The following is a 24,279-nucleotide window of genomic DNA, read 5'->3' as shown; positions in this document are numbered from 1 at the left end:
ATGGACCCGAGACGCGCTCAACCATTGGATCGATGATAGTCACGTGACTTTATATGTCGCGCGGCACTTCACTTCCCGCGAAACTTTAAATTATTCATAGCAAAACAACTTACATTACACACTTTCATGCCAATGGCTATATGTTTCATTTGAGCTCATATAAAGCACATTTTTATTATTTATGAAAATTCAAAAGCAGATGTGAGAAAAAAATACTTATATATGTCTGTTATGAATCAAAATAATAATGCTGAATAACAAACAAATAAGAGAAAATTATTATAGCTAAACTCACCTTGTTTTACGATTAGATGTTTCTTAAATCTTTATTAATTGCAATGTACAAAATTAACACGAAATCATTAGAGAGCATTTGATAGGCTGAAAAAAAAACTAGAACAAAAGAATCGGGTTATAAATACTGCAGTCGCGTTCTGCGCCTGCCTCAGCAATCCTCATCTTTACCTTGTAATATAAACCAGGCACGCCCTTCTTTGCGTTAATCTCTATGATGCAATATCATTGACACCATGATGGATACTTTGTATGACTAGACCTCGCAAACTTGATCTTTATTATAATTTCACGCATATCAAACGTGTAGGGCGACGAGTAAGGAAACATTGTTAGTATAAAGATTAATTACATCCAATTATGTTTTTGATTTTTACTACATATATAAAACATTCGTAAATTAAACATCGTTCTATATTTTTCATTTTTTGTAACTTATACCGTTCTGTCAATTTACGTGTATGAACGTAAATTATATTAGATACTTTCATATTGTTATACAAAATACTGATTTGATAAAAAAAAATCAAACGACCTTTTCCTTCTGTTTGTCAATATTACTTTGAAAATTTCTATGTTTGCAAACTATAAGTAGGCTATTAAAGTATGTGTTAGAAAATAAATACTTTTTATATAAATAATGAGATCCAAGACCTCATCTCGTCGGCCCGCGATTACGGTTGCAGAGTAACCGAAACGTTAGCAGTATGTAGTTTTAAAACTAATAAAATAAGTTTAAGTAATCCGAAAATATTAGTTTCATTCAAAGTAAAAATATATATATGATAAAATTGGATAAAATATGTAAATATGTTTGAGAAAATATTTGACTTAGACGTGGAATCTATACTAAAGAATTTTTAACTATTGGTATAACAGATTTATAAAATTAAATATAGTTTACTACTAACTAGTATCCCAAAAACTAAATGTGTGGATGTTAAAATCTTAGATAACAATTTAAAATATCTAAAAAAATGGAATTTATGGGTACACAAATTATTTATGTTTAAAATGATACAAAGCATAGAATTTTGTGTAATTATATTTATTGTGTACGAAAATATATCCTACCTACCTAAAATTAAGTAATGACTATTATACTTTATTTTAAGCTGTTAGACTGATATATATTGTCATTGTTACAAACAAAGATACTACCAATAAATAATTTAATCTTCACAATATAAGCATAGAAAACATATTTTCTACGGAACAGTTTTTTGAATACTACAGTATAAACTATATGTGGTGTTAAGAAAAAATTATACATATTTAATATTGATTAATTATATTTTTATAATAAGCAATTCTGAGAGGCTATTTAAACATATCAATTTGATCATTACGTGCAGTTGACTTATTTTTTTTTTTTATTCATAATTGTAAGAGGCTGTTATATTTAAATCAAATGCCTAATCCAAATACGGAGACAATGCAGTACATGGTCTTATTCTCCCAGCGGACGGTGCAGGATCCGTCAGTATTGTTGTCCCAAAAACAGGAAGAGGCTGTATGTAACCCGGCGCCATTCTTCTGCATTATTGTGCATGTCACTAGAGTAAAAACCACATGTTAGCAAATACATATTTAGATTAATTCATTTTGAATTAATGTAAGTCCTATCATAAAATAATAGCAAAAAATAATGTTCAGATATCATTTATAATATTGGGTGAGATTACATTCTACTTATAAATTTTACTTGGGTAATTAAAGAATGAATAACAAAATTTCCTTTATTATCTTATAATTTTAATATTTTAACCATCGCAGCACAAAGCTTTATAAAAAAAAAACAAAACCAAACAATTACAACTTAAAACGGTACATACCTATATACTTATAAGGCTTTTGCAATTTCGTAAGTTGTCCCAAACACGATTCCACAACAGCAGATGTCCATTGGTTTACCTTATTATGTTGATATGCATTACCCCCTATAGAATTCTCAATCGCTTCTTTAATAATTTTACTCACATCATCCACAATAAATTGATTCTGAAACACGTCATGAGAAGTAAATAAAACAAGGAATAACTAATGAAAATAAGTAAATTAGTCAAACCTTACTTCCTCTGTTAAGTCATTGCATTCTTTGACTTCCATTTTTACAAATTAAACGGTATCAGAGTTTCTGATGATTCTGAAAAATATAAAAACAACAAAATTTGACACTACGAAAAATCTCAAACTCCCAAATTAATAGCTGTTGACAGGTAAAAGCAGTTATGTTTGATCAATACAGAGAAGAAAAAGAAAATGAATTTGTTTAAATTATGGCAATTTTTGTATAATTTAAAAAGTGTAATTTTATTATATAACTATATTTAGTTAAGTATCTATTTTTTGAATATTTTTACCATATATATTTCATGACTGAAAATTAAATAATTTGTTAACATATTTTCATTTATGGTTTTGTCAATGGTAAAAAAATATGTATATACAAAAGAGTAGCAACTTAACAGTTGTTTTTATGTAGTAACACACAACCGAAACCTTCATCTTATGACTGTCATTTTATTTTCAAGTTGAGTATGGATATTTTCATAATAAATTGTCCCTAATGGCTTCATCAATGCAGAATAACAGAGTTTCGTCACCTGGATACTGTGTCTGTTGCAGAACTTGCAACATGTGGTGCTGGAGAGCCTTCAAATGGCTTCCAGTATTGCTTATTGTGTCGATTGTGACATGGTCTTATTATGCATACGTTATACAGCTATGCATTTGTGAGTAACATTGTATTTTGTATTAATTAAGTCGTGTTGTTTGTTTATTAAATACATAATTTAATTTTACAGTTACTATTGATGGTACAGCCCAAAAGTGTATATATCTAGTGCTATATCATATTCTACTAATAATGTTTTTATGGTCCTATTGGCGCACCATTTTTGCAGATATCAAACCTATTCCAGACAAGGTAAGACTACTATAACCCTACAAATCTTTTGTCAACTATTCTAGTAATGTCAGTACAGTAAGTGTCATTGATAAAAAAGAAAAATTGTAGCTCACAACAATGATATTTATATGAATTTATATTTAAACATGCCATTTGTTAAATATTTGTTAAATATATAAGATTCTAGATACAAACAAAGACAACATGTAAACTAAAATACTATGATGTGTTGAACCTTTGCCTTAAAAGAAAGAGAAAGTATGAATTACACTTGTGCTTGTAACCTCATTTCAATTCATCATTTGAATATCTAATACAACCAAGAATGAGTTAATAAAACCCCTAAACAATATAATAGAGATGTATATACTAACAAAAACTTTATAACATCATCATTGTTTGCAGTTTACTTTACATTTTACTCTACAAAGGGTAAAATAAAACAATTAAATAATATGTTTATTAGTATTTTATTTAAGTTATTAAAGTTCTATTATTAATATTAATTTAATAAGATGGAATAAAGGATTTTGTTATTTCACCTATTAATTGTATGAACTCATGTTTCAGTATAAGTTACCTGAAACAGAACTGGAAAAATTGCTCAGTGCGGAGACGGAAGATGGACAAAGGACAATCTTAGAGAACTTTGCTAAAGATCTCCCTATAGTAACTAGGTATTGTAACTAATATTAAATATATGATTGATATTGCTTAAAGTTATTCACTTCATACATTTTCTCAATCCTAGAATCAAAATTTCAATAAGAACATTCAGCAGGAGATTCTTTAAGATGGAAAGCAAAAAAGAGATTCTTGAAAATTTTGCTAATTCTGTAAATGTTTTGACAAGGTTTGTCTTAACTGTACGTAGCTAGAATTGAGAAAAGTTTAGGAGTAATATCGTAGTGATTAAATTAGTATTCATAATATATAAAAACATTATGTAACATGTAATATTTGATCATTGTTTCCATTCTAGGACAATGTCAGGCTCCGTGCGGTATTGTAACCGTTGTGTTCTAGTCAAGCCTGATCGTGCACATCATTGCAGTATCTGTGCTCGATGTGTCCTCAAAATGGATCATCATTGCCCGTGGGTCAATAACTGTGTGTGCTTCCATAACTACAAGTTCTTCATGCTATTCCTCGGCTACGCACTGTTGTACTGCCTCTTCATTATGTCTACTTGCCTACCATATTTTATACGCTTTTGGAAGGTATGTATATATATTCTAACTGTATATTTTAATATGACAGCAACTGATTAGATTTTATCAATCGTTATAATGCTATATAATATGTAAGTATAGGAGTATAAATGTTTGTAATTACAGATGTATCAAGAGTACAACCAGGCCCACTGCGATAGTTTGATTGGCATTGGCACTTATACTAAACAATGCATGGATTTATTGAGTGTAACATAATCATACAATGATTCTGATTAGTTGTTGAGACGAGTTCAATAGGTTATCTGTGTATCACATACAAAATATATTTGGGCCATAATTAATTGCATAGTTCTATGTAGAAACTCGTTGTAAATGTATTATAGTTGTCTGATACATCAATTCTGTACCATAGACAGTGAAATGCATTCAGTAATGTTTCACATTGCTTGAATTTATTACATCGCAGTGGGAATGGCTTGTCATTTAAATTATTTATCGGTCATGAATATTCAAGCAACGTGAAATAAATGTTCATATATATGTCTTAATTGTCATTAATCGTAATATTGCATACAATAGATTATTTTATGTCCGTCTGTCTCATATATTCACAAATATTATCTCTTGCCAGGGTGACTTTGGCACATCAGGCAGTGCCGGTCGTTACCACATAGTGTTCGCCTTCTTTGTGGCCTTAATGTTTGCCATATCACTTGGCTCTTTATTTGGCTACCACTGCTACCTCGTAGCCCACAACAGGACTACATTGGGTTAGTACATATAATCTAGTATTATAATAATAATTTACTACATGGTTATACGTAATGCTTACATCTATGTGAGATAATAAAAAAAAGAACAATGGATGTTTAATTTATATTATTTATTATTGTAAAATACATTATTTTCTAGGTAAGTTTTATCTATTAGATAAGGGTTACTTTGGGTAAGGTAATATTTAGTCGAAAGTGACAGCAATTACCATAGAATGACATGAAATTTGTTTTCAGATATGCTGGTCTCATATCGCCGGTTTGGAAGTCCTACCGGTCAGATTATTAACTCTATGCTTAAAACCATGATTTATGGTAATTTCGGTCACTATAAGTAGACGACAATTATAATATTTCATGTTCTATATAATTGTATTTAGGATACACCGTCAAAGTAAACGCATAGTCGATAGTTAGTCAGTACTAAGGTTTAAGTGACGTCATAATGTTGTAAATCTTTATTACAATTACGCATTAATTCCGCACAGAGGTATTTAAATAGGTTTCGTTTAAAGTTGGAATTATTTTAGTATTGAATAACTGTGTACGGTAAACATATATGTATGTATGTATTTATTAATAATATAAGATCATCAAACAGCATGTGACCCCTGATCTGTGATATTGTCAGTTGTGTTCGAAGTCTAGTTTAGAGGAATAAATAGAAATTAATAATTTGTCTTAGTATTTAGTTTGTCGGATTGAATAGAATTACTTATATTATAATTTTTATATAAGGTCAAACTCTGTCTTCATACTATTACTCCCTTGTTTTACCACACTTGACCAATATAGTGTATTAAAATATTGTATCAATTAATTCTCAGAGGCCTTCAGAGCGCCGATGTTCCGTGGCGGAGCTGACAAAAACGGCTTCTCGATTGGAGCTTTCAATAACTTCAAAGAAGTATTTGGTGCCAGCCCTGACCTGTGGGCCATTCCGGTATTCACCAGGTATGTGCTTACAGAATACATTCATAGTCTAAGAGATAAGCATATTATGTATAGAAATGTATAGTAAATTTTATATATAGTGTAGGAGCTGTATAGTCCGAGATACATTATAATTTAGGAGTTACATGTTAATAAATATGACAGGTTAATAGTCTAAGACACTATAGTTTAGATGATGTTTCTCTCTCAGAAAAATGTGTGTTCTGTTGGACCATTTAAAATTGTGTGGTGTTAAAATAATTAACGATGTGTTTTAAATTTGTTATTATTAAGTAATTTTTTCATTGTGTTCATATAGATTTAACAAAGTGAATGTGTTAGGCATGGATTTTGAGCATGTGTTTTAACATGTGTCAAGAATTAACATGTGCATGTTAAAAATGATAAAAGAAGTGAATGACAACAAACTAAACAGTTATTTTGATACCCGACTAACTAGGCATGTCATGATAGTATGAAAATGCCCTGTTATCATTGAGTGATACGTAACCATGTCGTGTTATCATTAGATCATTGTCATCATATCATGAATCATTAACATAACAATGCATATCATTCACATTTGTTTCACAGGTCAACTAATACCACCTGTATATATTTGTAGTATTTATGTATTTTTGATCCAACTTCAGTAACAGGTTTCATAGTTGAGGTAAGGGCATTTAAAAATATGAAATACATTGAAAGTGGTGCGGAATTATTCAAAGTATGAAATATGTACAAAAGTATAGTTTTTTATTGATGAGTAAATGGGAAATCCTTGATTCCAATTTCAACAATGACTCTCACATATTGAATTTTAAATAATTTATTCAGTCATAACAAATCATTCAAAATTTTATTTTTAGTATAACATTATTCATTGCTTGAATGAAAATTATAATTTAAAAAGACAGTGCAAAACCACATTTTTAAAAATTGAATAGTAAGGAAAGGGTAAACTGAAATAAGGTTATTAGGAGCACAATAAGAAAAATCTCAGCATGATGATTTTTAATATTGTGAGCATTAAAAAAAAATAAGACGATTAAGAGAAGTCGTGTCGACAATCCTGGTAAAAAAAAAAACAATTTAAAACCTTAAAAAAATCTATAGAGAGCACAATTAAAAAGCTCCACACATACTGGCCATTAGCAATATTAAGTTTAAAAAAAAAACATGTAATTTTGAAATATGTGGCCGTAAAGAAAGGGCAAAGAAAAAGTAATTCCGCGCCACGGTAACTCAAGCAGTGGTCGTGTTGCCAGCCTGGGCGACGGATGCGAGTACCCTGTGCGGCGCGAGCATCAGCTGCAGACGTTCACGACGCCACAGGACGGCGGCGGCTACGAGTCCATGGGCACCACGCGCTCCAGGTCAGAGCCCGGCGACTCCAAACACATACCTTGAGAATGACATTCAGATTCAAATTTAGAACGCATCCATACCACTAACTAAATGACATTGTTCTGATATACTCTGAGTGACTATTTGATTTTTTTTTAAATTAAGGTGCTGATTTTATATATATAAAGTTCTAATGGGGGCAATAATTTTTAATAAATAATATTAATTAGTTGAAGTCTTTAAGGTTTAATATAAATTAGTTTCAGAATATTTAATTTTAGATCTAAAGTTACTTGCCATTTTGTGCCAAACTAAACATAATATATTTAAAGTTTAGAAAAGATAAAATTTGTGAGAAGAAAACTATGTTTTCTATCACCTTAATATCTTTAATGTTAATATTTTGGTTATTATATCCACTATTTATACTCATAAATTTTTATACAAAAACATATTTAAATGTATTTTTTGTAATAAATTTAACTATAATAAAATGTAATTTTATGAATTCATCCTCAAGATATGTGCTGAAGGTAGGCTCGTAATGTCTTTGATACACAAGTAACTTATATATGAAACATTTGATTGCTTTAAACGCATTTATTTTCGAGCTATATACAACACACAAGACTGATAAAGCTATAGTGAACTCTGTATTTTGTAAGTATGTTTTGTGCACAATAAACATTTTTTTGTTGTTTAATTTTGTGTTTCTTTTATTTATTTTTTTATTATAATAATTATTATTTTAATCACTTATCATCAATGCCTGCAGATAGTTATAGTTTTTAGCAAGCAAACGGATACATTGAGATTGTCTGTGTGATGTATAAGCAGTGCCAAGTAAGGCAGTTATACTACAGCGATGACATAATATAATTTAATGACTCAGCCTTATCATATGTTTACGCACATTTTATTGGCATTTTTAATTCCTGTGTTCTTTTTCTCGTTCTCTCTCAGTCTTCCGCTCGTTTTCAATCTTAGGATACGTAATTTATTCACACTACAAGAAAAAAAATCACAAAATTTTTTCTAATCATCATTCGTTCAAGTGTTATTCGAATATTTAATCGATCATCATTCATATCAAAATTTCATATGAATATACCGCATCCATTGATGTCAGTTTTCGAATAAGGTTTTTAACATTTTAGCGTGGAGGTGGCACAAGAGACTGAGAGATGGAGACTTTGCCCCCGACGGGGCCGCACCGTCCCGCAAATAGTATAAGGAGAAACGCATTTCAATATAAATTATATATATATATATTTTATTTACGGTATTAAAAATAAAAACCATACAAAACGACCACATGCTTTTCATTCATTGGCGATGTCACGTGACCGATGCAAAATTTTTTTTTAAACTACCGTCATTCACTTCTTTTTATCAGTTGATATTTTGATGTTTGTGTCCTTTTGCATGCTAATTTATTTAGCGAGATATTATTATGACGACTGATTATTATTTTAAGTTAAGTTGTAAGTTGTTGCCACGAGACGTTTGGTTGTGTCTTCTGCACGTTCTGTAGTTAAGCCGTTTAGATCATCGTAGATAAGCTTCTATTATAATTTATTTTTTAAGAATATGTTTTATTATAATAATTTTACTTTTATAAAAAAAAATACTTTATACACTAGCACATTTGAAGAAAACAATATAAATTTAGATTCACAAATATCAAATTTATTCACTTATTACACACATAGTTATTTTTCGTTGGTCATATTTTTTTTATTAAGAATTATATTGCACAATTTGTAAATTGGCGAGCACCATCGCTTTATGTTGAAGTAACTGTCATGGAGGTTCAAATAGCATAGTAAAAACATTATGCAACATAGCTTCGGGGACGGGTTCGTGTACCCGCAGCGGACCACCGACGAGGATACAGAGTCTCTGCTCAGCTCGGAGCGCTGGGAGCGGTGGGGACAGCGAGCGAGGCCCTTCGACGGCAGCAGCTCCTTCGACGAACTATGATTCTAAGCCCCCGCCTTTATAACTGGACATTAGTGAGTTCTAAATTCAAAATGTGTTTACTATACGCTATTACATTCCCGCTAATTTCAAATTTAAAAATTGTTTCATCTGTTCTACTTTTTAGATTAAGGTTTTGTGTACAAATTATGACAGTATCAGCGAACTATGATTTCAAGCGGTGAGTCTTTTATCCTTGAGAATTATATGATATGTAACTAGATTCCCGCTAATACATTCAAATTTAGAATTTGTTTGAACCTATTCTTTCGTTTAAGATTAAAATCATAAACTTTAATAATTGTACAAATCATCACATTTTTATAATTTATGTGAAAATGTTTTTTTTTTGCGTACTAAACGCGTCGCATTAAATTATGTATATTTTCAAATTTTAAGTTAAAATAGTTAAAAACAAAACAAACTGGGTCGCAAAATATTTTCTCTGTCAAGACTTGATTTTTTTCTTACAGTGACTGTACTGATGAAATCTATAAACAATTTCGGCTCCTTTTACCAATGCTACATTCTTTTCTATAAATATCAAACTCCTTAAATGCGCTCCATTCGATCACGATGTAATTGGTGAATTGTCAAATCGTGTGACATATTTAAGTAGTTTTGATTGGTGCTGACAGCTGTTATCAGTGTCATGGCGGGAGACGCTCATAGCGTCTTCCATTAGTGATTCCCCATTTACTAAATTTGTTAAATAGATTTACGATAGATTGTATTAAATCATCATTTTGTATAAGTACGCATATTTCGTGTACCACATGTTTATATATTGCATTAAGTTATTAATTATATTTAGTAGATCTATTTATAATGTCTAATTTACAGCAAAAGCAATTGCTTATTAGGTATCGTTGAAAAATATATATATAGGTAGATATTTTTAATAAGAACAAATCATGTGCCAGGCGATTTAGTTTGTATTTATATAACTAAGCCCTGACGTTTTAGATAAGGCTATGATGTGCTTCATATTTTTGGAACGGACAAAAATTACGTCTGGCTCGCCGACTATTTTATCAGCCGAGTAGAATGGAGGTATTAAAGCGTAATCGAAGCCAAATTAATATTCGGTGCCTTAAGTAAAAGCCGTAGTACATGTAAATGAAGCTTTCTTATATGTGCTTTTGTTTTCGACACGGCTTAACTATTTTGAGTTAGATTGCACCGATATTTTACTCGGGTGTTTTATTAAATATTGTCTTAAATATTATTATTTTTACACTTGTATTTTATTTTGGCTGTATATTTAAATCCTGTTCTTAATAATAGTCTATATGTCAGTGAATGATTTTAAGTCATCTGTGCGTAACATTTGAATTAAAGGCATTGGTTTTGTTATAAATTTCTATAGTGAAAGGTTCTCAATTTAACAGAATAATTATATATATATATATGTATAAATAACTTCGTTGTTTAAAAAGCGATTTATTTAATATCAATCATTAGTTCGTTATAAGTTATTCACTACTAAAGGAAATATTTAACTTACCGTATCTCTGTAAATCTCAACTTTTTTGGGCGAGGTTATATAATTAGTGTTATTTATATAAGAACTCTATACTGTCTGAAGTCGGTCGTTGCATATTTTTTAATCATATATGTAAGTTAACCGATTTCTTCTATAGCAAAATAACTAGTCAATATTGTTACAAATATTCCATAACATTATTGGTTACATTTTGATGTTTTTTTTTTATTTATATATTCTTAATGTTTACTTAAGTCGTTAGCGGTTTAAGTACTTAATATTGTTTAAGCATTACTTATATAGTTGATAGAGTTTGACATTTTATAAGATTTTTTATTAAAAACGCAAATGCATGTACGATATGGATATGAATTTGTGATTTAGCAAATAAAAGAGTGAAAATCTATTTGTCTTTTATCAAGAAAAAAAAACTTAATATTTTTACTTTAATAAGATTCACATAATCACAGTTTTAAATGAGAATACATTGTAGGATTACAAAGATAGTAATTTAAAAAAAGTAGGTGGGTATGTTGATACTCTCCGAGTATATATTTTATGATTTCTAACAAAAATTCTTAGTGTCTAAAATGAAGTTTAATCATACATTTGAATCTAAGATAGAAGTGAATCTCAAATAATTTTTAACAAGTTGGGTAACACAAAAACCTAATACTATTTTCTGCCCAGCAGCGTTTGAATAGCAGGGCCACCAAAAAAGGTAACAATTTAAAATCACTTTCAACAAGAAATCGCATTTCAAAATGTTTATAAAGATCCATTCTTATTATTATTGCTTATAATTAATATCAACAGCTATTGAGGTGGGTTTCATTTTGTTTCGCCTATAAGGTACAATTTAAAGTGGAAATAAAAAAATCATTATATGGTCAGGGCTGACAATATTTTCCTCAACTCAGCCGCGTTGTCCGTTTTGATGACATCTCTAAAGGCGCGTACACACGTCGCCTCGCTCTCCAGGTTGCGTGATATCGTGTGTGCGCGTTGCGTTATTTCCCGGGGGATCCCCGCTAGCCGCGCCGCGTTGAAGCCGTATGACTTCGGACAGGCACCGGGGGAGAGTTTGTACAAAAAGGTTATCGTTTCCTCCGGTATATGGTCACCATCCGGGGCTGATTCGTCGGTCTCTACCATGCACGCCTGAAAATATATAATATTTTTTTTTGTTGTTTTGGCTGTTTATTTTCGGTCTCAGGGGATTGAAATACATGAATTATATTAAGATTCATGATACAGAGACTATGGAACATACATCATGTGTCATATTAACCCGCTATATAAATAGGTCTATGTATATTGTGTAGTATTGAAGGGATGTAGTATTACCATATGTCCTAAAAGTACGGCGGGATGATCAGCCAGGTGATGGACTAGCGAGTGATAGTGTGTTGAGAACAGCGTGCGACACGACCGGCCAGCCAGCCACCAGCATACTGACCACGCGATGCACGTACCATCGTATGTAGATGTACCGCGACCTGAGCGGGAAGTTGTACATTAGACACATTACACTATACGAATATTATGACAAGAAACAAAATGTAATCAGAAATATCAAGGCTTGTGAAAGTGTCACCCTAAGACTTAATAATTTTACAGTCTGTATTCTATATCATTATTGAGAGTGTCTCTTCAAACTAAATAAGAACCGTTTGCAGTTTGCACGCTAGTATCAAGTGGAAAAACTTAAAATACTACATATGTGCTGTGGCGACACAGACTTATGATAAATGTATTGAATATAAGTCGGGCTAACCTAATTCATCCAGTAGTACCAGCGAGTGTTTGGTCGCGTGCTTCACTATGGCCGCTGTCTCATTCATTTCAACCAAAAACGTCGACTGACCGGACAGAATATCATCCGAGGCTCCCAGTCTGGTGAAGATACGGTCACACACACTCAGACGACATTCTGAAGCTGGTACGTGGCAGCCCTGGAAATATTCCATAATAATAAATGGCAATCCTGGAACAAAAATTTACGACAAAATATACAAAGCGGACTGTTGATCTTAGTTATTTAAATAGGGACTATATAATTAGTTCAGTTCAATAACGGATGACGTTATACCAGATGCGCTAACACGGTGAGGAGTCCGACTTGTCTCATGAGTGTAGACTTGCCGCCCATGTTGGGACCAGTCAGCAGCAGCAGGCGAGGGTTGTCAACACCCAGCCTCGTATCATTAGGAATGAACTCTGGTATAGAAATACACGGGTGGCGACCCTCCACTATGTCTATGTAGGGCTGAAAATTTAATTCAAAAGAGGTTTTACTATATAGGACTTGTATTATTTTGTTAATAAAGTTAATTAATTTCACAATTAATACCTCTTGGTCCTTATTGTACGTGATTTCCGGTAGACAGATATCCCCAGTCTGTTGCCTAGCGAACTCTGTGAATGCTAACAATATATCGATAGTGGCGACACATTTGGTGGCCATTTCCCACTGGTGCTGATGCGATGAGAATTTCTCGAACATCCGTCTGCTAAGATCTTTCAGTACGTTACTTTTCTTTTCCTCGGCGGCTATCATTCGCGCCAGCAGATCCTTAAACATATTTTAGCTAAGTAGTGGCTAAGTTTAATGCAATAAAATATGTATGTGGATTAGAGATAATTTTTATGTGATTGTAAATATATTACGTCAATTAATTAATATTATATATAAGTATACCTTTGTTTCAACTGTTGAATATCTCTTGAATCCTTTCCTAGCACCTTCTAGATGATAATCTGAATTTGCCTTCCCCGCTGCGCTCTGTGGCACTTCTATTTGATAACGTTTCTTATCACTTCCAACATACGTTAACTGAAATTAAATTTAAGTACACACTAGATTAAAAAAATATATTGCAAGAAAATCTTTAAGTATATGAATGTGTTTGTTATTGAAGCAGGCGGAAAACTTTACCGATTTTGATAATATTTTATGTCAATATAGCAGTAGAGCTGCCAGGAAAACATGTAGTTGACTTTATTACAACTCAAGACACAAGTGATACTGGGGATAAAATGTTACGATTTATGTTAAAAACAAAGATAAGAATATAACATCGACATTATAATACTATAGGCTAGTCTAATATGTATATGAACCATAGACGGGCTAGATATCTCATAGTAATTTCCATTCCATTGCTCGAACCATCTTGTTTCTAACACACAAGATATAGATATCCAGAGATGCATCCGACGATAAACGCTAAATAAAACACGTTAGTTCCAGTAAGTACCCTACCTATTTTTCTTAGCCGTAAGAGCGAACAAAAACAATATGGGACACATAGGTACCCTTCATTTATTTTCACTCATAAATGGTAGGAGGCGTCTAGCATTGCCTGATAACTAGAACGTTACTTGTATACTACACACCCGACATTTGAAGTATCTCTCCTGCTCACTCAAGTATTCTTTCAATTCATCCTGTATGTTCTGTATGAGTTGTATAGTGTTGTCGTAGTCTGCGTCAACACCGCTACCAGGTAGTATACGACCTTCTTTCTCCGCCTCTTGTTGGTTGAAACCCTCCTGGAAAATTATTTAAAAAAAAACCATTGTAGACGATTGGGAATGATACCTTTATATAATTTTATTCCTGTTCTGAGTTTTTTGGAGTTAGTTTGAGCAACATTTTATTTGTTATAGTTCAATATTATTAAACTCTGTAGCCTTAGTAGTTAATGTATCAGCACATAAGAACAGTCATAGTATTATTAGACAGTTGGTATGATTGTGATTGTTATCTATTAATTAAAATAGAGAAAGCAAATGTTATAACTGAAATTCACCTTGAAAAATTTCAAAGTATCTCTATAATCAGGAAATCTGCCTTCCGGAGCAAATTGGGTTAATTTCTTCAGTAACTCTGCATCCACATCGGAGAATAAGTCAACCAGCTTCAATATAGACGTGAACCCGTTCAACAATAGTATGAAATCCAATACTTTTCTCTTCGAATAAGTTTTTTCTTCATAAAATATAGCTCTGGAGTCCGGATGACATTTTGCTCTCGTTGAATTACCAAGGATGTGTATCCTTAAATAATAGCCAACATAATTAAGTTTTATAAATATTTGATCAAATAATATTAGCAAAAATACATTATTGATCTAAATTTTTTTTTTATTTTAGCATACGTATTACTTTAAGTTTAATATTTTAAATTAAATTATTGTAAACGATATGCATTACAGATAAACAAGATATTTAATAGTGATTACTTGGCCAACAGTCTTTCCAGGTCAGGTAGGCTGGTCAATATCGCTTTAACATCTTGACAAAGTTCTTGATTTTCAAACAACATTTTCACAGCTTTTTGTCTCTCCTTTATAACCGATATATTGCAACTCGGTGAACACAGCCATTGATGTAATAACCTTAAATATGGTATATCAAATGAATTATAACAACAATTAGGTACCATCACAGTTAAAATGCACTATAAATGTGTTTTAAATACTCAATTTTGTTGTATATAGCAATATATTTAGTATAGGTATCAAAATAAAGCTTAGATTTTAGGTAAATGTAGTTAAAATATGCTTAAAACCACCTTTTCCCCATAGCTGTAGAACAAAAGTTCAATCTGTCATACAAGCAGCCCTCATCTTGGACTATACGTAGATTTTTCAGTGTGATCGCATCTAACACCATAGTACTGCCGCCTTGCCAGTCATTTTGATCGTTATTGACTTCCGTTAAGGTGCTATTTAGCATATCAGGCGGTACATATCTATTGTACTGAGCCATACCGAGTACTTGGATGTCCAACAAGCATTGTGTTAAATACAACACACAACCTCCTAAAGCTTGAACGGCCAAAGAACAGTTGGCTGCTGGTGTGAGACCCAAGACATCACCTGGTAAACATTTGTTAGTAGTTACAGCAACACTTTAGTACAATGTTTACATAGCTTAAATTTAAGTTTATATATTTAAAACTTGATAAACTAAACGAGAAAAAATAATTGTTTTTGATTAAAATTTATTAGGTCTTTGAGAGCCAAGAACTTTTATAGTACCACTGCAAATTATATATTATTTATGTGCAAATTATTCTAATACATATATCTGTGTATGCCTGAGTGCGTGCGTGCGTGCGTGCCTGCGTGTGTGTGTGTGTGCGTGCGTGCGTGTTGTAGCCGGTTATTTATTACAAAACGGAAGACTTCCTAAATATTATTAATAATTTTTATTGGCAGAGTTATAATGTAGACACTTCAAGCAAGCACTACAATAATGCAACTGTTCAGTTAGGACCGAACGCTCAGTAACGTCATAGCAGAAGTCTCTCCTTTACGATCCTTTGAAATAATTACTTACAAATAATTTATCAAATTTAGTATTATCTTTCATAGTGCGTGATACCTTGTACCCGTCATACGAGCATAAATCTAAAAATGCATATTAAACTATTTAAAAAGGTTTATAAACTATACATGAAAACTATTTACCCTCGTGTAGGAAGGGCGTAATCCCGGTAGGCCATTTTCCATCGCCGTCAGTTTTATAATATTTCTCAGCTAGAATCTTCAAAGTCTTTTCGGGAGCCCACAGTGTAGTGGGTTCACGTCTCGCGCTGTGACAATGCGTTGACAGCAGTCTACTTGTACGAGCACTTGTTGTTTTACGATCGAATACAATCTGAAATTATATTGAATAGTATAATAATAATTAAATAATTTACTGTGATGAAAAAACGAATTTTATATTTAAAGGATATTCCAAGGAATAAATATGTACGAGTGAATGAATTATATTATAAAGTATGACGCATAATGAAAATTTAAATAAAAAATTCAAATAGGATATATGAAAGCTGTCAATAGCCTAACTGGGACAGCGACTGGGTTTCTATATATTGTATACTGTAGGATTGTTATTTGTGTTCATGAAATTTATATTCTATATTTTACATTTGAATTCCAGTTAAATTACTATATATATAAGAATTTTTAAAATGTTATGATATAGAAAAATATAATTAAAGTTATTACTAAAGCTGGCGGATAATGTGCAACGGTGGTGAGGAGACGAGATGAATGTTTGTCATCCTCAAACTGACCGATGTAGACCTGTCCTGTCGTCGTATCTACAAAACAAACGCCGTACTTGCTGACGCCATTGTATTCCTGGAATGACACAGAATAAACATGTGTACTGACCCTAATTGTAAATATAATGAAATAGTATAAAATTTAAAAGTCTAGAAATAAACAAATTTTAAGAATAAATATAAGTGGTAGTGGGATAATTTATTGTACCTTCGCGTATAATTAAAATATACACATAAATATTTCTGACAAAAAAATTCTAAAGAACATTATATTTTGTTATGAAACTCAATGCACTCTATATTATATATGTGCAAGTTAATGAGGATGTATGTATGTCTGTTGATATATTCACTCAAAAAATTACTGCAGACTTTGATGATATTCTCTGATAATGTAGCCAGGAAATCCGAATAAAATATTTCACATTTAATTTAGATTTTATTCCATATGATTTCTGCTGTAACACTCACCACAGACCATAGATGGCGCTGTTATCAGTCACCATATTTTTATGCATACATTTTTATGCACACTAAACCTATTTGTTCATCTCTGAACCCAATTCCAAAATCGACAAAGAAGTCGATGTAAAACCTTATATTTAATATATGAGACTATATAAATCAGTACTTAATGTTTAAACAGTATAGTACCTCTTCAGCAATACCAAACAAGTATTCAGCTCTCGCCGAGCTCGGTAACGGTTCAGCCAAACCTCCCGTTTGCACTCCTCGTACACCAATCTGACATACCTCCCTACTCACCACCTTATCAAATTTACTGTTCGTGCCATCTGCAACGTAAGCATTAATTAATCAACTATAATATACAGTATTTAATCTTTGTATTACAAAAACAGTTCCTTTTCTATCAATGGGTAATTAATTCTAAATTAATATTCTAAAAGAAATGTTCTCATACAAAAATGTTAAGATATATATATATATAAGTATATGTAATATATATACAAATATATATATCTATAATATAAAAATAAGTCGAGTTTTCCTTCCTGACGCTATAACTCCAGAACGCACAAACAGATTTCCACAGTTTTGCATTTGTCGAAAAGGTCTCGGGCTCCGTGAGGTTTATAGCAAAGAAAATTCAGGAAAAATTGCAATAGAAAAGCGGGAAAATAGGGAAATAATTTTTTAATACAGCGCCATCTCTGATACATAGCATGTACTATAAACCAATATTTTAAGTAGATGGCGCCGGTGCGTGACACATTGTTTGACAGCTACTTATTGTTTTCTTCTCAGTTAATTTCATGTGACAAACCGGTGTGAAATTGTGAAAAAAAATAAGTTATTCGTTTCTTAACATTTTAATTGGAAACCATCAAATCAATCACGTGTATTGTGTACATTTTTATTCAATTTCAACAGCAGGTATTTGTCTTTAAGGTGGTACGTTGAACTGTGTAAATTATGTGGATCGTGCATTTGAGGTTAAATTCACCATTCTGCCCATAGTTAAAAATGCCTAGAGGTCGACGTGCGAACATCGGCCGCCGCACAAGACATGCAAGTCAGCAACAAGTGTATTCACAGAACTTAAGCGAAGAAAGACAAGATATAATAAGAGAAAATGCCCGATTGAGACAACGCGTGAGCACACGAAGATCATTGGCATCATACAATCGCTTGGCATTCCAAAATGATCCCACTGCGAACTACAGTGACGATGAAAATTTAAATATTGGACCAATGACGACTGTATGCCGATATTGCAATGCGTTAAAGTTCAAAAGAGAAACGGCTGGATTGTGCTGCGCAAGTGGAAAAGTCAAACTGGATCCATTACTTACACCACCACAGCCACTGAAACCATTGTTCGATGGAAGTGATCCCGATTCCAGCCATTTTCTTCAACACATCCTTGAATACAATAACTGCTTTCGCATGACTTCCTTTGGAGCTAATATCATTCGAGAAGGCGGCTTCATGCCGACTTGCAAGGTAAAAGATACAACACACACGATCAAAAGTTACACCATATTCTTTAACTTCACTGAAGCTAATGCAGCACAACGAGCTGAGAGACCACCATCGACAACATTGACTAGCTTCTTTGCAATGTGTGAAGCAGATCCATTCGCAGCGACGCTGATGTACGTTGAAATACCTAAGTATTACACTTGGAATCAATCAACAAAGAAATTCCAACGTCGCAAACAAGGAACCCCAGTTCCAGATTGGCCACAGGTGTTTTCCACTGATGCACTAGGTCGCATGTATACTGTTCATCCTAGAAATGATGAATGTTTTTATTTGCGACTGCTGTTGGTAAATGTACGTGGACCAAAATCATTTGCGCATTTGAAAACTGTGAGTGGCCACCAATGCCAAACATATCGAGAAGCATGTCAACTATTGGGTTTGCTAGAGAACGATTCTCATTGGGATTTAACACTTGCGGATTCAGTTGTTTCATCAAATGCGTACCAAATACGAACGCTGTTCGCAATTATCATCACCACATGTCTTCCTTCACAACCAATTCAGTTATGGAACAAATACAAAGACGACATATGTGAAGATATCTTGCATCGCTTGCGCATTCAAACGAATAATCCTGACATGCAAATAACCGATGAAATCTACAATGAAGGATTGATTCTGATTGAGGATCAATGCTTGACTATTGCAAACAAGCTACTGATTGAAGTAGGAATGATTGCACCAAATCGATCGATACACGATGCATTCAACCAAGAATTAAATCGAGAGCTGCAATACAATGTTGATACATTGCAGGAATTCGTTCAAAATAATGTGCCGTTGCTGAATGAACAGCAAAAACCAGTATACGAAACATTAATGCAAGCGGTGGACAATAATACTGGTGGTCTATTCTTCCTGGACGCATCTGGAGGACAGGGAAAACATTTGTCATTTCATTGATTTTGGCCACTATTCGATCAACAGGTGACATAGCTTTGGCGTTAGCATCATCTGGAATTGCGGCGACTCTTCTAGATGGCGGTCGTACTGCACATTCTGCGCTTAAGTTGCCACTCAATTTAAACACAATTGAGACTCCAACATGCAATATTTCCCGATCCAGTGCAATGAGAAAATTGTTGACGCAATGCAAGCTCATTGTTTGGGATGAGTGCACAATGGCACATAAGAAATCACTTGAAGCACTTAACTTCACACTGAAGGATCTTCGGCGAAATAACAACATTTTTGGCGGCTTGATGATATTGTTGGCAGGCGATTTCAGGCAGACGTTGCCAGTAATTCCCCGGGGAACGCCTGCAGATGAATTGAATGCTTGCCTGAAGGCATCACCTTTATGGAATAACGTAAAAACATTATAGCTAACCACTAATATGAGAGTTCAAATTCAAAATGATCAAAGTGCTGCACAATTTTCAAAACAATTGTTAGCTGTTGGAAATGGAAAAGTCCCAGTTGATGCGACATCTGGATTAATTACTCTTATCAACGACTTTTGCCGATTTGTAGACTCTCAACTAGCTCTTATTGAAAATGTTTTCCCAAACATTAGTGAGAATTATCAGAATTATGCTTGGTTAAGTCAACGAGCAATTCTTGCCGCAAAGAATAATGATGTACACGCACTGAATTTCACCATTCAATCAGAAATCGATGGCGATTTGGTGACATACAAATCCGTTGATTCCATAACAAATCCCGATGATGTAGTACATTATCCAACGGAGTTTTTGAACTCTCTGGAGTTACCAGGATTTCCACCACATAACTTGCAACTCAAAGTTGGTACAGTTATTATGATATTGCGTAATTTGAATCCACCACGACTTTGCAACGGTACTCGACTTGCGGTAAAAACTTATGCCGAATTTGATTGAGGCAACCATTATTAACGGAAAGTACGCAGGTGAAAATGTATGTATTCCTCGAATACCAATGATTCCGACTGATCTTCCGTTTGACTTCAAACGATTGCAATTTCCAGTTCGCCTTGCGTTCGCAATGACAATTAACAAGTCGCAAGGGCCAATCGCTTAGTGTTTGCGGGATAAATTTAGAAAATCATTGTTTTTCACATGGGCAGTTATACGTTGCGTGTTCACGAGTTGGGAAACCATCCGCTTTGTTTGTGTTAACGTCAGACCAAAAAACAAAAAATGTGGTTTACCAAAGAGCACTTCAATGAAACGGATAATTTGCGGACACGTATAACGCTTCGATTCAGTATTTACTTTGGATTCACTTTCATTTACTTAGAGAAGTTCAACTAAATAACACTTAATTTTTTTAATCGAAATGAATTCATTACTGTTGTGAAATGAAATAAAATTTTTCATTTCAAATATAAAACAAAAAAAAAAAATTTTCTTCATCTTTTAATCACCAAACGAAACGTTACATAAAACGAAGCCATCTGGTGGCGAAACGGAGTTCGCCGGGTTTGCTAGTATATATATATATAACATAGGGCTAACGATCAATACGACTCGACCTTAGTTGATTATTTCAAATTCAGTCATAAAATAGTAATACTATGTATGACATTAAGTGACAATATGTATGTACATGTGTGTGTCAAACTCGCGATAGTGTGCGTGATGTTTATTTAATGTATTTTGTATGTCTAATACATTATCAATAAAAAAAAAAATTCTTAGTCCTCATTTTTTCCATAAAAGCATTGACTTTGTTTATTTTTTTTTATCTGTGACAGATTCTCTTACAAATGAACAAAATTTTAGCTTCAAATATCAATAATGAATAATGTTAATATAAGTGTTACAACTCACTTCTTTTACACCTCTCCTGCATCATCTCCGGTGTTTCAGTTTGTTCGATTCTCGCTACTTTATATCCTTTAGATATCAATGTGGATGCCATACGAGAGTAAGCACTCTCAGGAAAACCAGAATGAGCGAAGTCCCCCTGAAATGATGAACTGATCTGATTAAAAAACTGTTGATTGATTTAATATTAAAATTACTTAGATTTCCACCATAACACAAATAGACATATATATTTTTCATATAACTTGCTTATTATATATATTACCCGGTTTTCGATTATTTTACAACCGCAAATGGCCTGTTTGTAATTATTTTGTAAAATGTAAATATTTTTATATATTCATTATCTACATATGTAACAATATGTATTTGCTTTTAAACACTGTATGTTTCTTTTATAACATTAATTATGTGAATACAACCAAAAAGGTTTTAATCACTCACTTCATTACAAAAAAATCTTATTTTGATATTATAATAAAAATATGATTTTATTATCTGTATTGATCACCTTCATATAAGAGAATCCGAGCTCATTGACCCCAACAGCGGCGTCCATGTGATACAGCTCATAGAATTTTCCAACTTTGAAGAACAATACGCAGTCATAGTACTTAGACTTCATTTCCCACCATTGCCTGTGAGCCTTAAGGACAAAGGAAATGTTATTTTTATTAAATTAATGAAAATATCTATTACATTATTATATATATATTTGTATTTATTAATTAATTAATATTTTCACTTCATTCTTCTTGACACACAGTTGAATATCTTATAAAGAATTACAACATTCTATGTAATAGGCAATTCTTTTAAATTTATTTAATAAGCATATAATATTAAATTAAATAACTCTACCGACTGATTACCCCCAATATAATAATTCTACACATCAGTAAATTGTAGCGACCGGATCTAATTTGTAACAGTGTAGGTAAAAAATTCAATTGGATTGGAACTGTTCTGCATATAAAATAAAAATTTCTCATAAATGATAAATATTATTTATAGTCAAAAAATTAATAAAGAAACAATGTATGACTTTAATATGCCATTTATAGCTGTATACCTTGATTATTTAAGTTTTTTCTCAATATTAATGATATTAATATATTTTTTATATGTACTCACTGGTGTCTGACTCTTCATAAAGTCCGGCGGAACATATAAAGTGCTGGGATCATAGTCGGGATGATCTGGTTTCCTTTTCGTAGCATCTCTGATTTTCTCCGGTTTCAGCCAATCCAGTTTACAATGAACCCAGTTACCATCCTCTGTGTATTGGGACGTTGGTTCTTCTTTGATGGTGGGCCTTTAACAATATATATTTTTTTTATTATGTAAATAAAATTGTAATATGGTCGACATATTAAAATAATTACTTTTTGATAAATCCATACAAATAACAAATACCAATTTTTTTTAATAAATATTCTCAATTTGGTTCTGTGAAAGTGATGGACTTTTTACCAGGATTTACTGACAGATAGAAAATGTTATAAGTAATAATCAAAGCTAAATTGATATTAAACATATTATTAATATTTATTAGCATAAATAATTTAATAAAACAACTCGGATAAACAAAATTCTAAGCAAAGTTAGTCAATAAAATTAACTCACTGAGCTTCATTTGGAATTTTTTTAGTCTTGGTGACTTTAGGTGATGCACTCTTAGGAGATCCAAAAGTGAAATTATCCTGCAACTTCCTGGTGGATAAAGAAACTTTATCCTCTGGTGAACCAATCTTATTATCTACTGAAAAATATTTAGCTTTTAATAATCCTTCTAATAACAAACATTATATATAAAAATTAAATGATATTAATATTTTTAAATTCATCAAAAAAACTTCATAATGCTGAAAAAAATGAGTGAAGGAATAAAAGCACAAAGCACACCTTTGTTTTCAATATCAGAGTCATCGGAGTCAACTGGATTAAGTCTAATTCTTTTCCTCTTTTTAACAACAACTGGAACGTCGTCTTCACTATCACTCTTTCTCGGGTCTGGTGAAGGTGTCGCTTGTCTTTCTCGCTTCTTGCCTTCAAAGATGATACAATATTATTATGCAATACGAACGTATCTCTTCCAATTTCTAGTACATATTTCATTTACTTACTTTCAGTTTTATTCCCTTTTTTACTGCTCACGGGGGAATTTAAAACATTATCGGTTTCAGAATCCTCACTTGGTTTTAGTTTTTTATTGCAAGGCGGAGTTTTAGTAAAATAATTGAAGAGTGTATTCGCACCAGGATTTGAATTACGTTTTGACATCGTTAATTTTCCTTTGTTATTTCATACATTTATGTTTTAATTGAAAGAAATAGCTTCTAGACAATCAACCGATTTAGTAATTTGGCGCAACTTTTGTCTTGGGTCTACTGTCAATTGCGAACTGTCACACACAAGGTAGATAAAAATAAGCTCCTACTACACTTTTAAGAATTTAGCTTAGAAAAACATTGCGAAGTAGAAAATGGCAATAGGATTTTGGCAAAAAAATGTTAATGTTTTTCTTTAGCTTGAAATTCT

The 24,279-nt window shown here is 32.3% G+C and overlaps 3 protein-coding genes across 10 annotated transcripts; 1 reads left to right on the top strand and 2 right to left on the bottom strand.

Moving 5' to 3' along the window:
* Positions 1-1,323: 1,323 nt before the first annotated feature.
* LOC116773856 (dynein light chain Tctex-type) lies at positions 1,324-2,527 on the bottom strand. The gene is made up of 3 exons (XM_032666387.2): positions 2,368-2,527; positions 2,130-2,295; positions 1,324-1,850 (listed from the first exon to the last, which is right to left on the bottom strand). Exons 1-3 carry the CDS (start codon positions 2,401-2,403, stop codon positions 1,702-1,704), a joined length of 351 nt encoding a protein of 116 aa, XP_032522278.1. The 5' UTR covers positions 2,404-2,527; the 3' UTR covers positions 1,324-1,701.
* A 243-nt stretch (positions 2,528-2,770) lies between these two features.
* LOC116773903 (palmitoyltransferase ZDHHC15B-like) lies at positions 2,771-10,789 on the top strand. 7 transcript variants are annotated; one of them, XM_061523745.1, is made up of 9 exons: positions 2,771-3,029; positions 3,102-3,223; positions 3,776-3,882; positions 4,188-4,425; positions 4,543-4,626; positions 5,012-5,150; positions 5,981-6,107; positions 9,281-9,448; positions 9,541-9,556. In XM_061523745.1, exons 1-8 carry the CDS (start codon positions 2,864-2,866, stop codon positions 9,414-9,416), a joined length of 1,119 nt encoding a protein of 372 aa, XP_061379729.1. In that variant the 5' UTR covers positions 2,771-2,863; the 3' UTR covers positions 9,417-9,448; positions 9,541-9,556. The 7 variants fall into 7 exon arrangements, with proteins under 7 accessions (XP_061379729.1, XP_032522363.1, XP_061379728.1 ...); XM_032666472.2 differs by lacking the exons at positions 9,281-9,448; positions 9,541-9,556 and adding exons at positions 7,340-7,462; positions 8,591-8,744; XM_061523744.1 differs by lacking the exons at positions 9,281-9,448; positions 9,541-9,556 and adding exons at positions 7,337-7,462; positions 8,591-8,744.
* Positions 10,790-10,840: 51 nt separating this feature from the next.
* LOC116774148 (probable DNA mismatch repair protein Msh6) lies at positions 10,841-24,133 on the bottom strand. Of its 2 annotated transcripts, none has more exons than XM_061523742.1 (19): positions 23,865-24,133; positions 23,644-23,787; positions 23,365-23,500; positions 22,873-23,053; positions 22,250-22,384; positions 21,742-21,877; positions 17,636-17,775; positions 16,923-17,057; positions 16,380-16,569; positions 15,479-15,785; positions 15,147-15,302; positions 14,715-14,961; positions 14,299-14,454; positions 13,601-13,735; positions 13,253-13,474; positions 12,992-13,168; positions 12,677-12,854; positions 12,247-12,398; positions 10,841-12,060 (listed from the first exon to the last, which is right to left on the bottom strand). In XM_061523742.1, the coding sequence occupies exons 1-19, from the start codon at positions 24,019-24,021 to the stop codon at positions 11,782-11,784; spliced, it is 3,363 nt and encodes a 1,120-aa protein (XP_061379726.1). In that variant the 5' UTR covers positions 24,022-24,133; the 3' UTR covers positions 10,841-11,781. The 2 variants fall into 2 exon arrangements, with proteins under 2 accessions (XP_061379726.1, XP_061379727.1); XM_061523743.1 differs by having other exon boundaries at positions 23,365-23,497.
* Positions 24,134-24,279: the final 146 nt, after the last annotated feature.

This window comes from Danaus plexippus, chromosome 20 (genome assembly GCF_018135715.1).
Source record: "Danaus plexippus chromosome 20, MEX_DaPlex, whole genome shotgun sequence".
Taxonomy (NCBI): domain Eukaryota; kingdom Metazoa; phylum Arthropoda; class Insecta; order Lepidoptera; family Nymphalidae; genus Danaus; species Danaus plexippus.
The sequence above is the reverse complement of the archived record's forward strand: the minus strand, read 5'-3'. Positions and strand labels throughout refer to the sequence as shown.

What these genes read in the sequence shown, in the direction of transcription:
- LOC116773856 (XM_032666387.2), bottom strand. Translation starts at nt 2,403, where the DNA reads ATGGAAGTCAAAGAATGCAATGACTTAACAGAGGAA. An exon ending in GCAATGACTTAACAGAGGAA is followed by an intron (nt 2,296 to 2,367) that starts GTAAGGTTTGAC and finishes GACGTGTTTCAG; the next exon opens with AATCAATTTATTGTGGATGA. An exon ending in AAAGCCTTATAAGTATATAG is followed by an intron (nt 1,851 to 2,129) that starts GTATGTACCGTT and finishes TTTTTACTCTAG; the next exon opens with TGACATGCACAATAATGCAG.
- LOC116774148 (XM_061523742.1), bottom strand. Translation starts at nt 24,021, where the DNA reads ATGTCAAAACGTAATTCAAATCCTGGTGCGAATACACTCTTCAATTAT. An exon ending in TTATGAAGAGTCAGACACCA is followed by an intron (nt 22,385 to 22,872) that starts GTGAGTACATAT and finishes TTTGTCCTTAAG; the next exon opens with GCTCACAGGCAATGGTGGGA. An exon ending in CTGGAAAGACTGTTGGCCAA is followed by an intron (nt 14,962 to 15,146) that starts GTAATCACTATT and finishes CTATTATTTAAG; the next exon opens with GATACACATCCTTGGTAATT.
- LOC116773903 (XM_061523744.1), top strand. Translation starts at nt 2,864, where the DNA reads ATGGCTTCATCAATGCAGAATAACAGAGTTTCGTCACCTGGATACTGT. An exon ending in GATCTCCCTATAGTAACTAG is followed by an intron (nt 3,883 to 4,187) that starts GTATTGTAACTA and finishes TTTCCATTCTAG; the next exon opens with GACAATGTCAGGCTCCGTGC. An exon ending in CCACAACAGGACTACATTGG is followed by an intron (nt 5,151 to 5,980) that starts GTTAGTACATAT and finishes ATTAATTCTCAG; the next exon opens with AGGCCTTCAGAGCGCCGATG.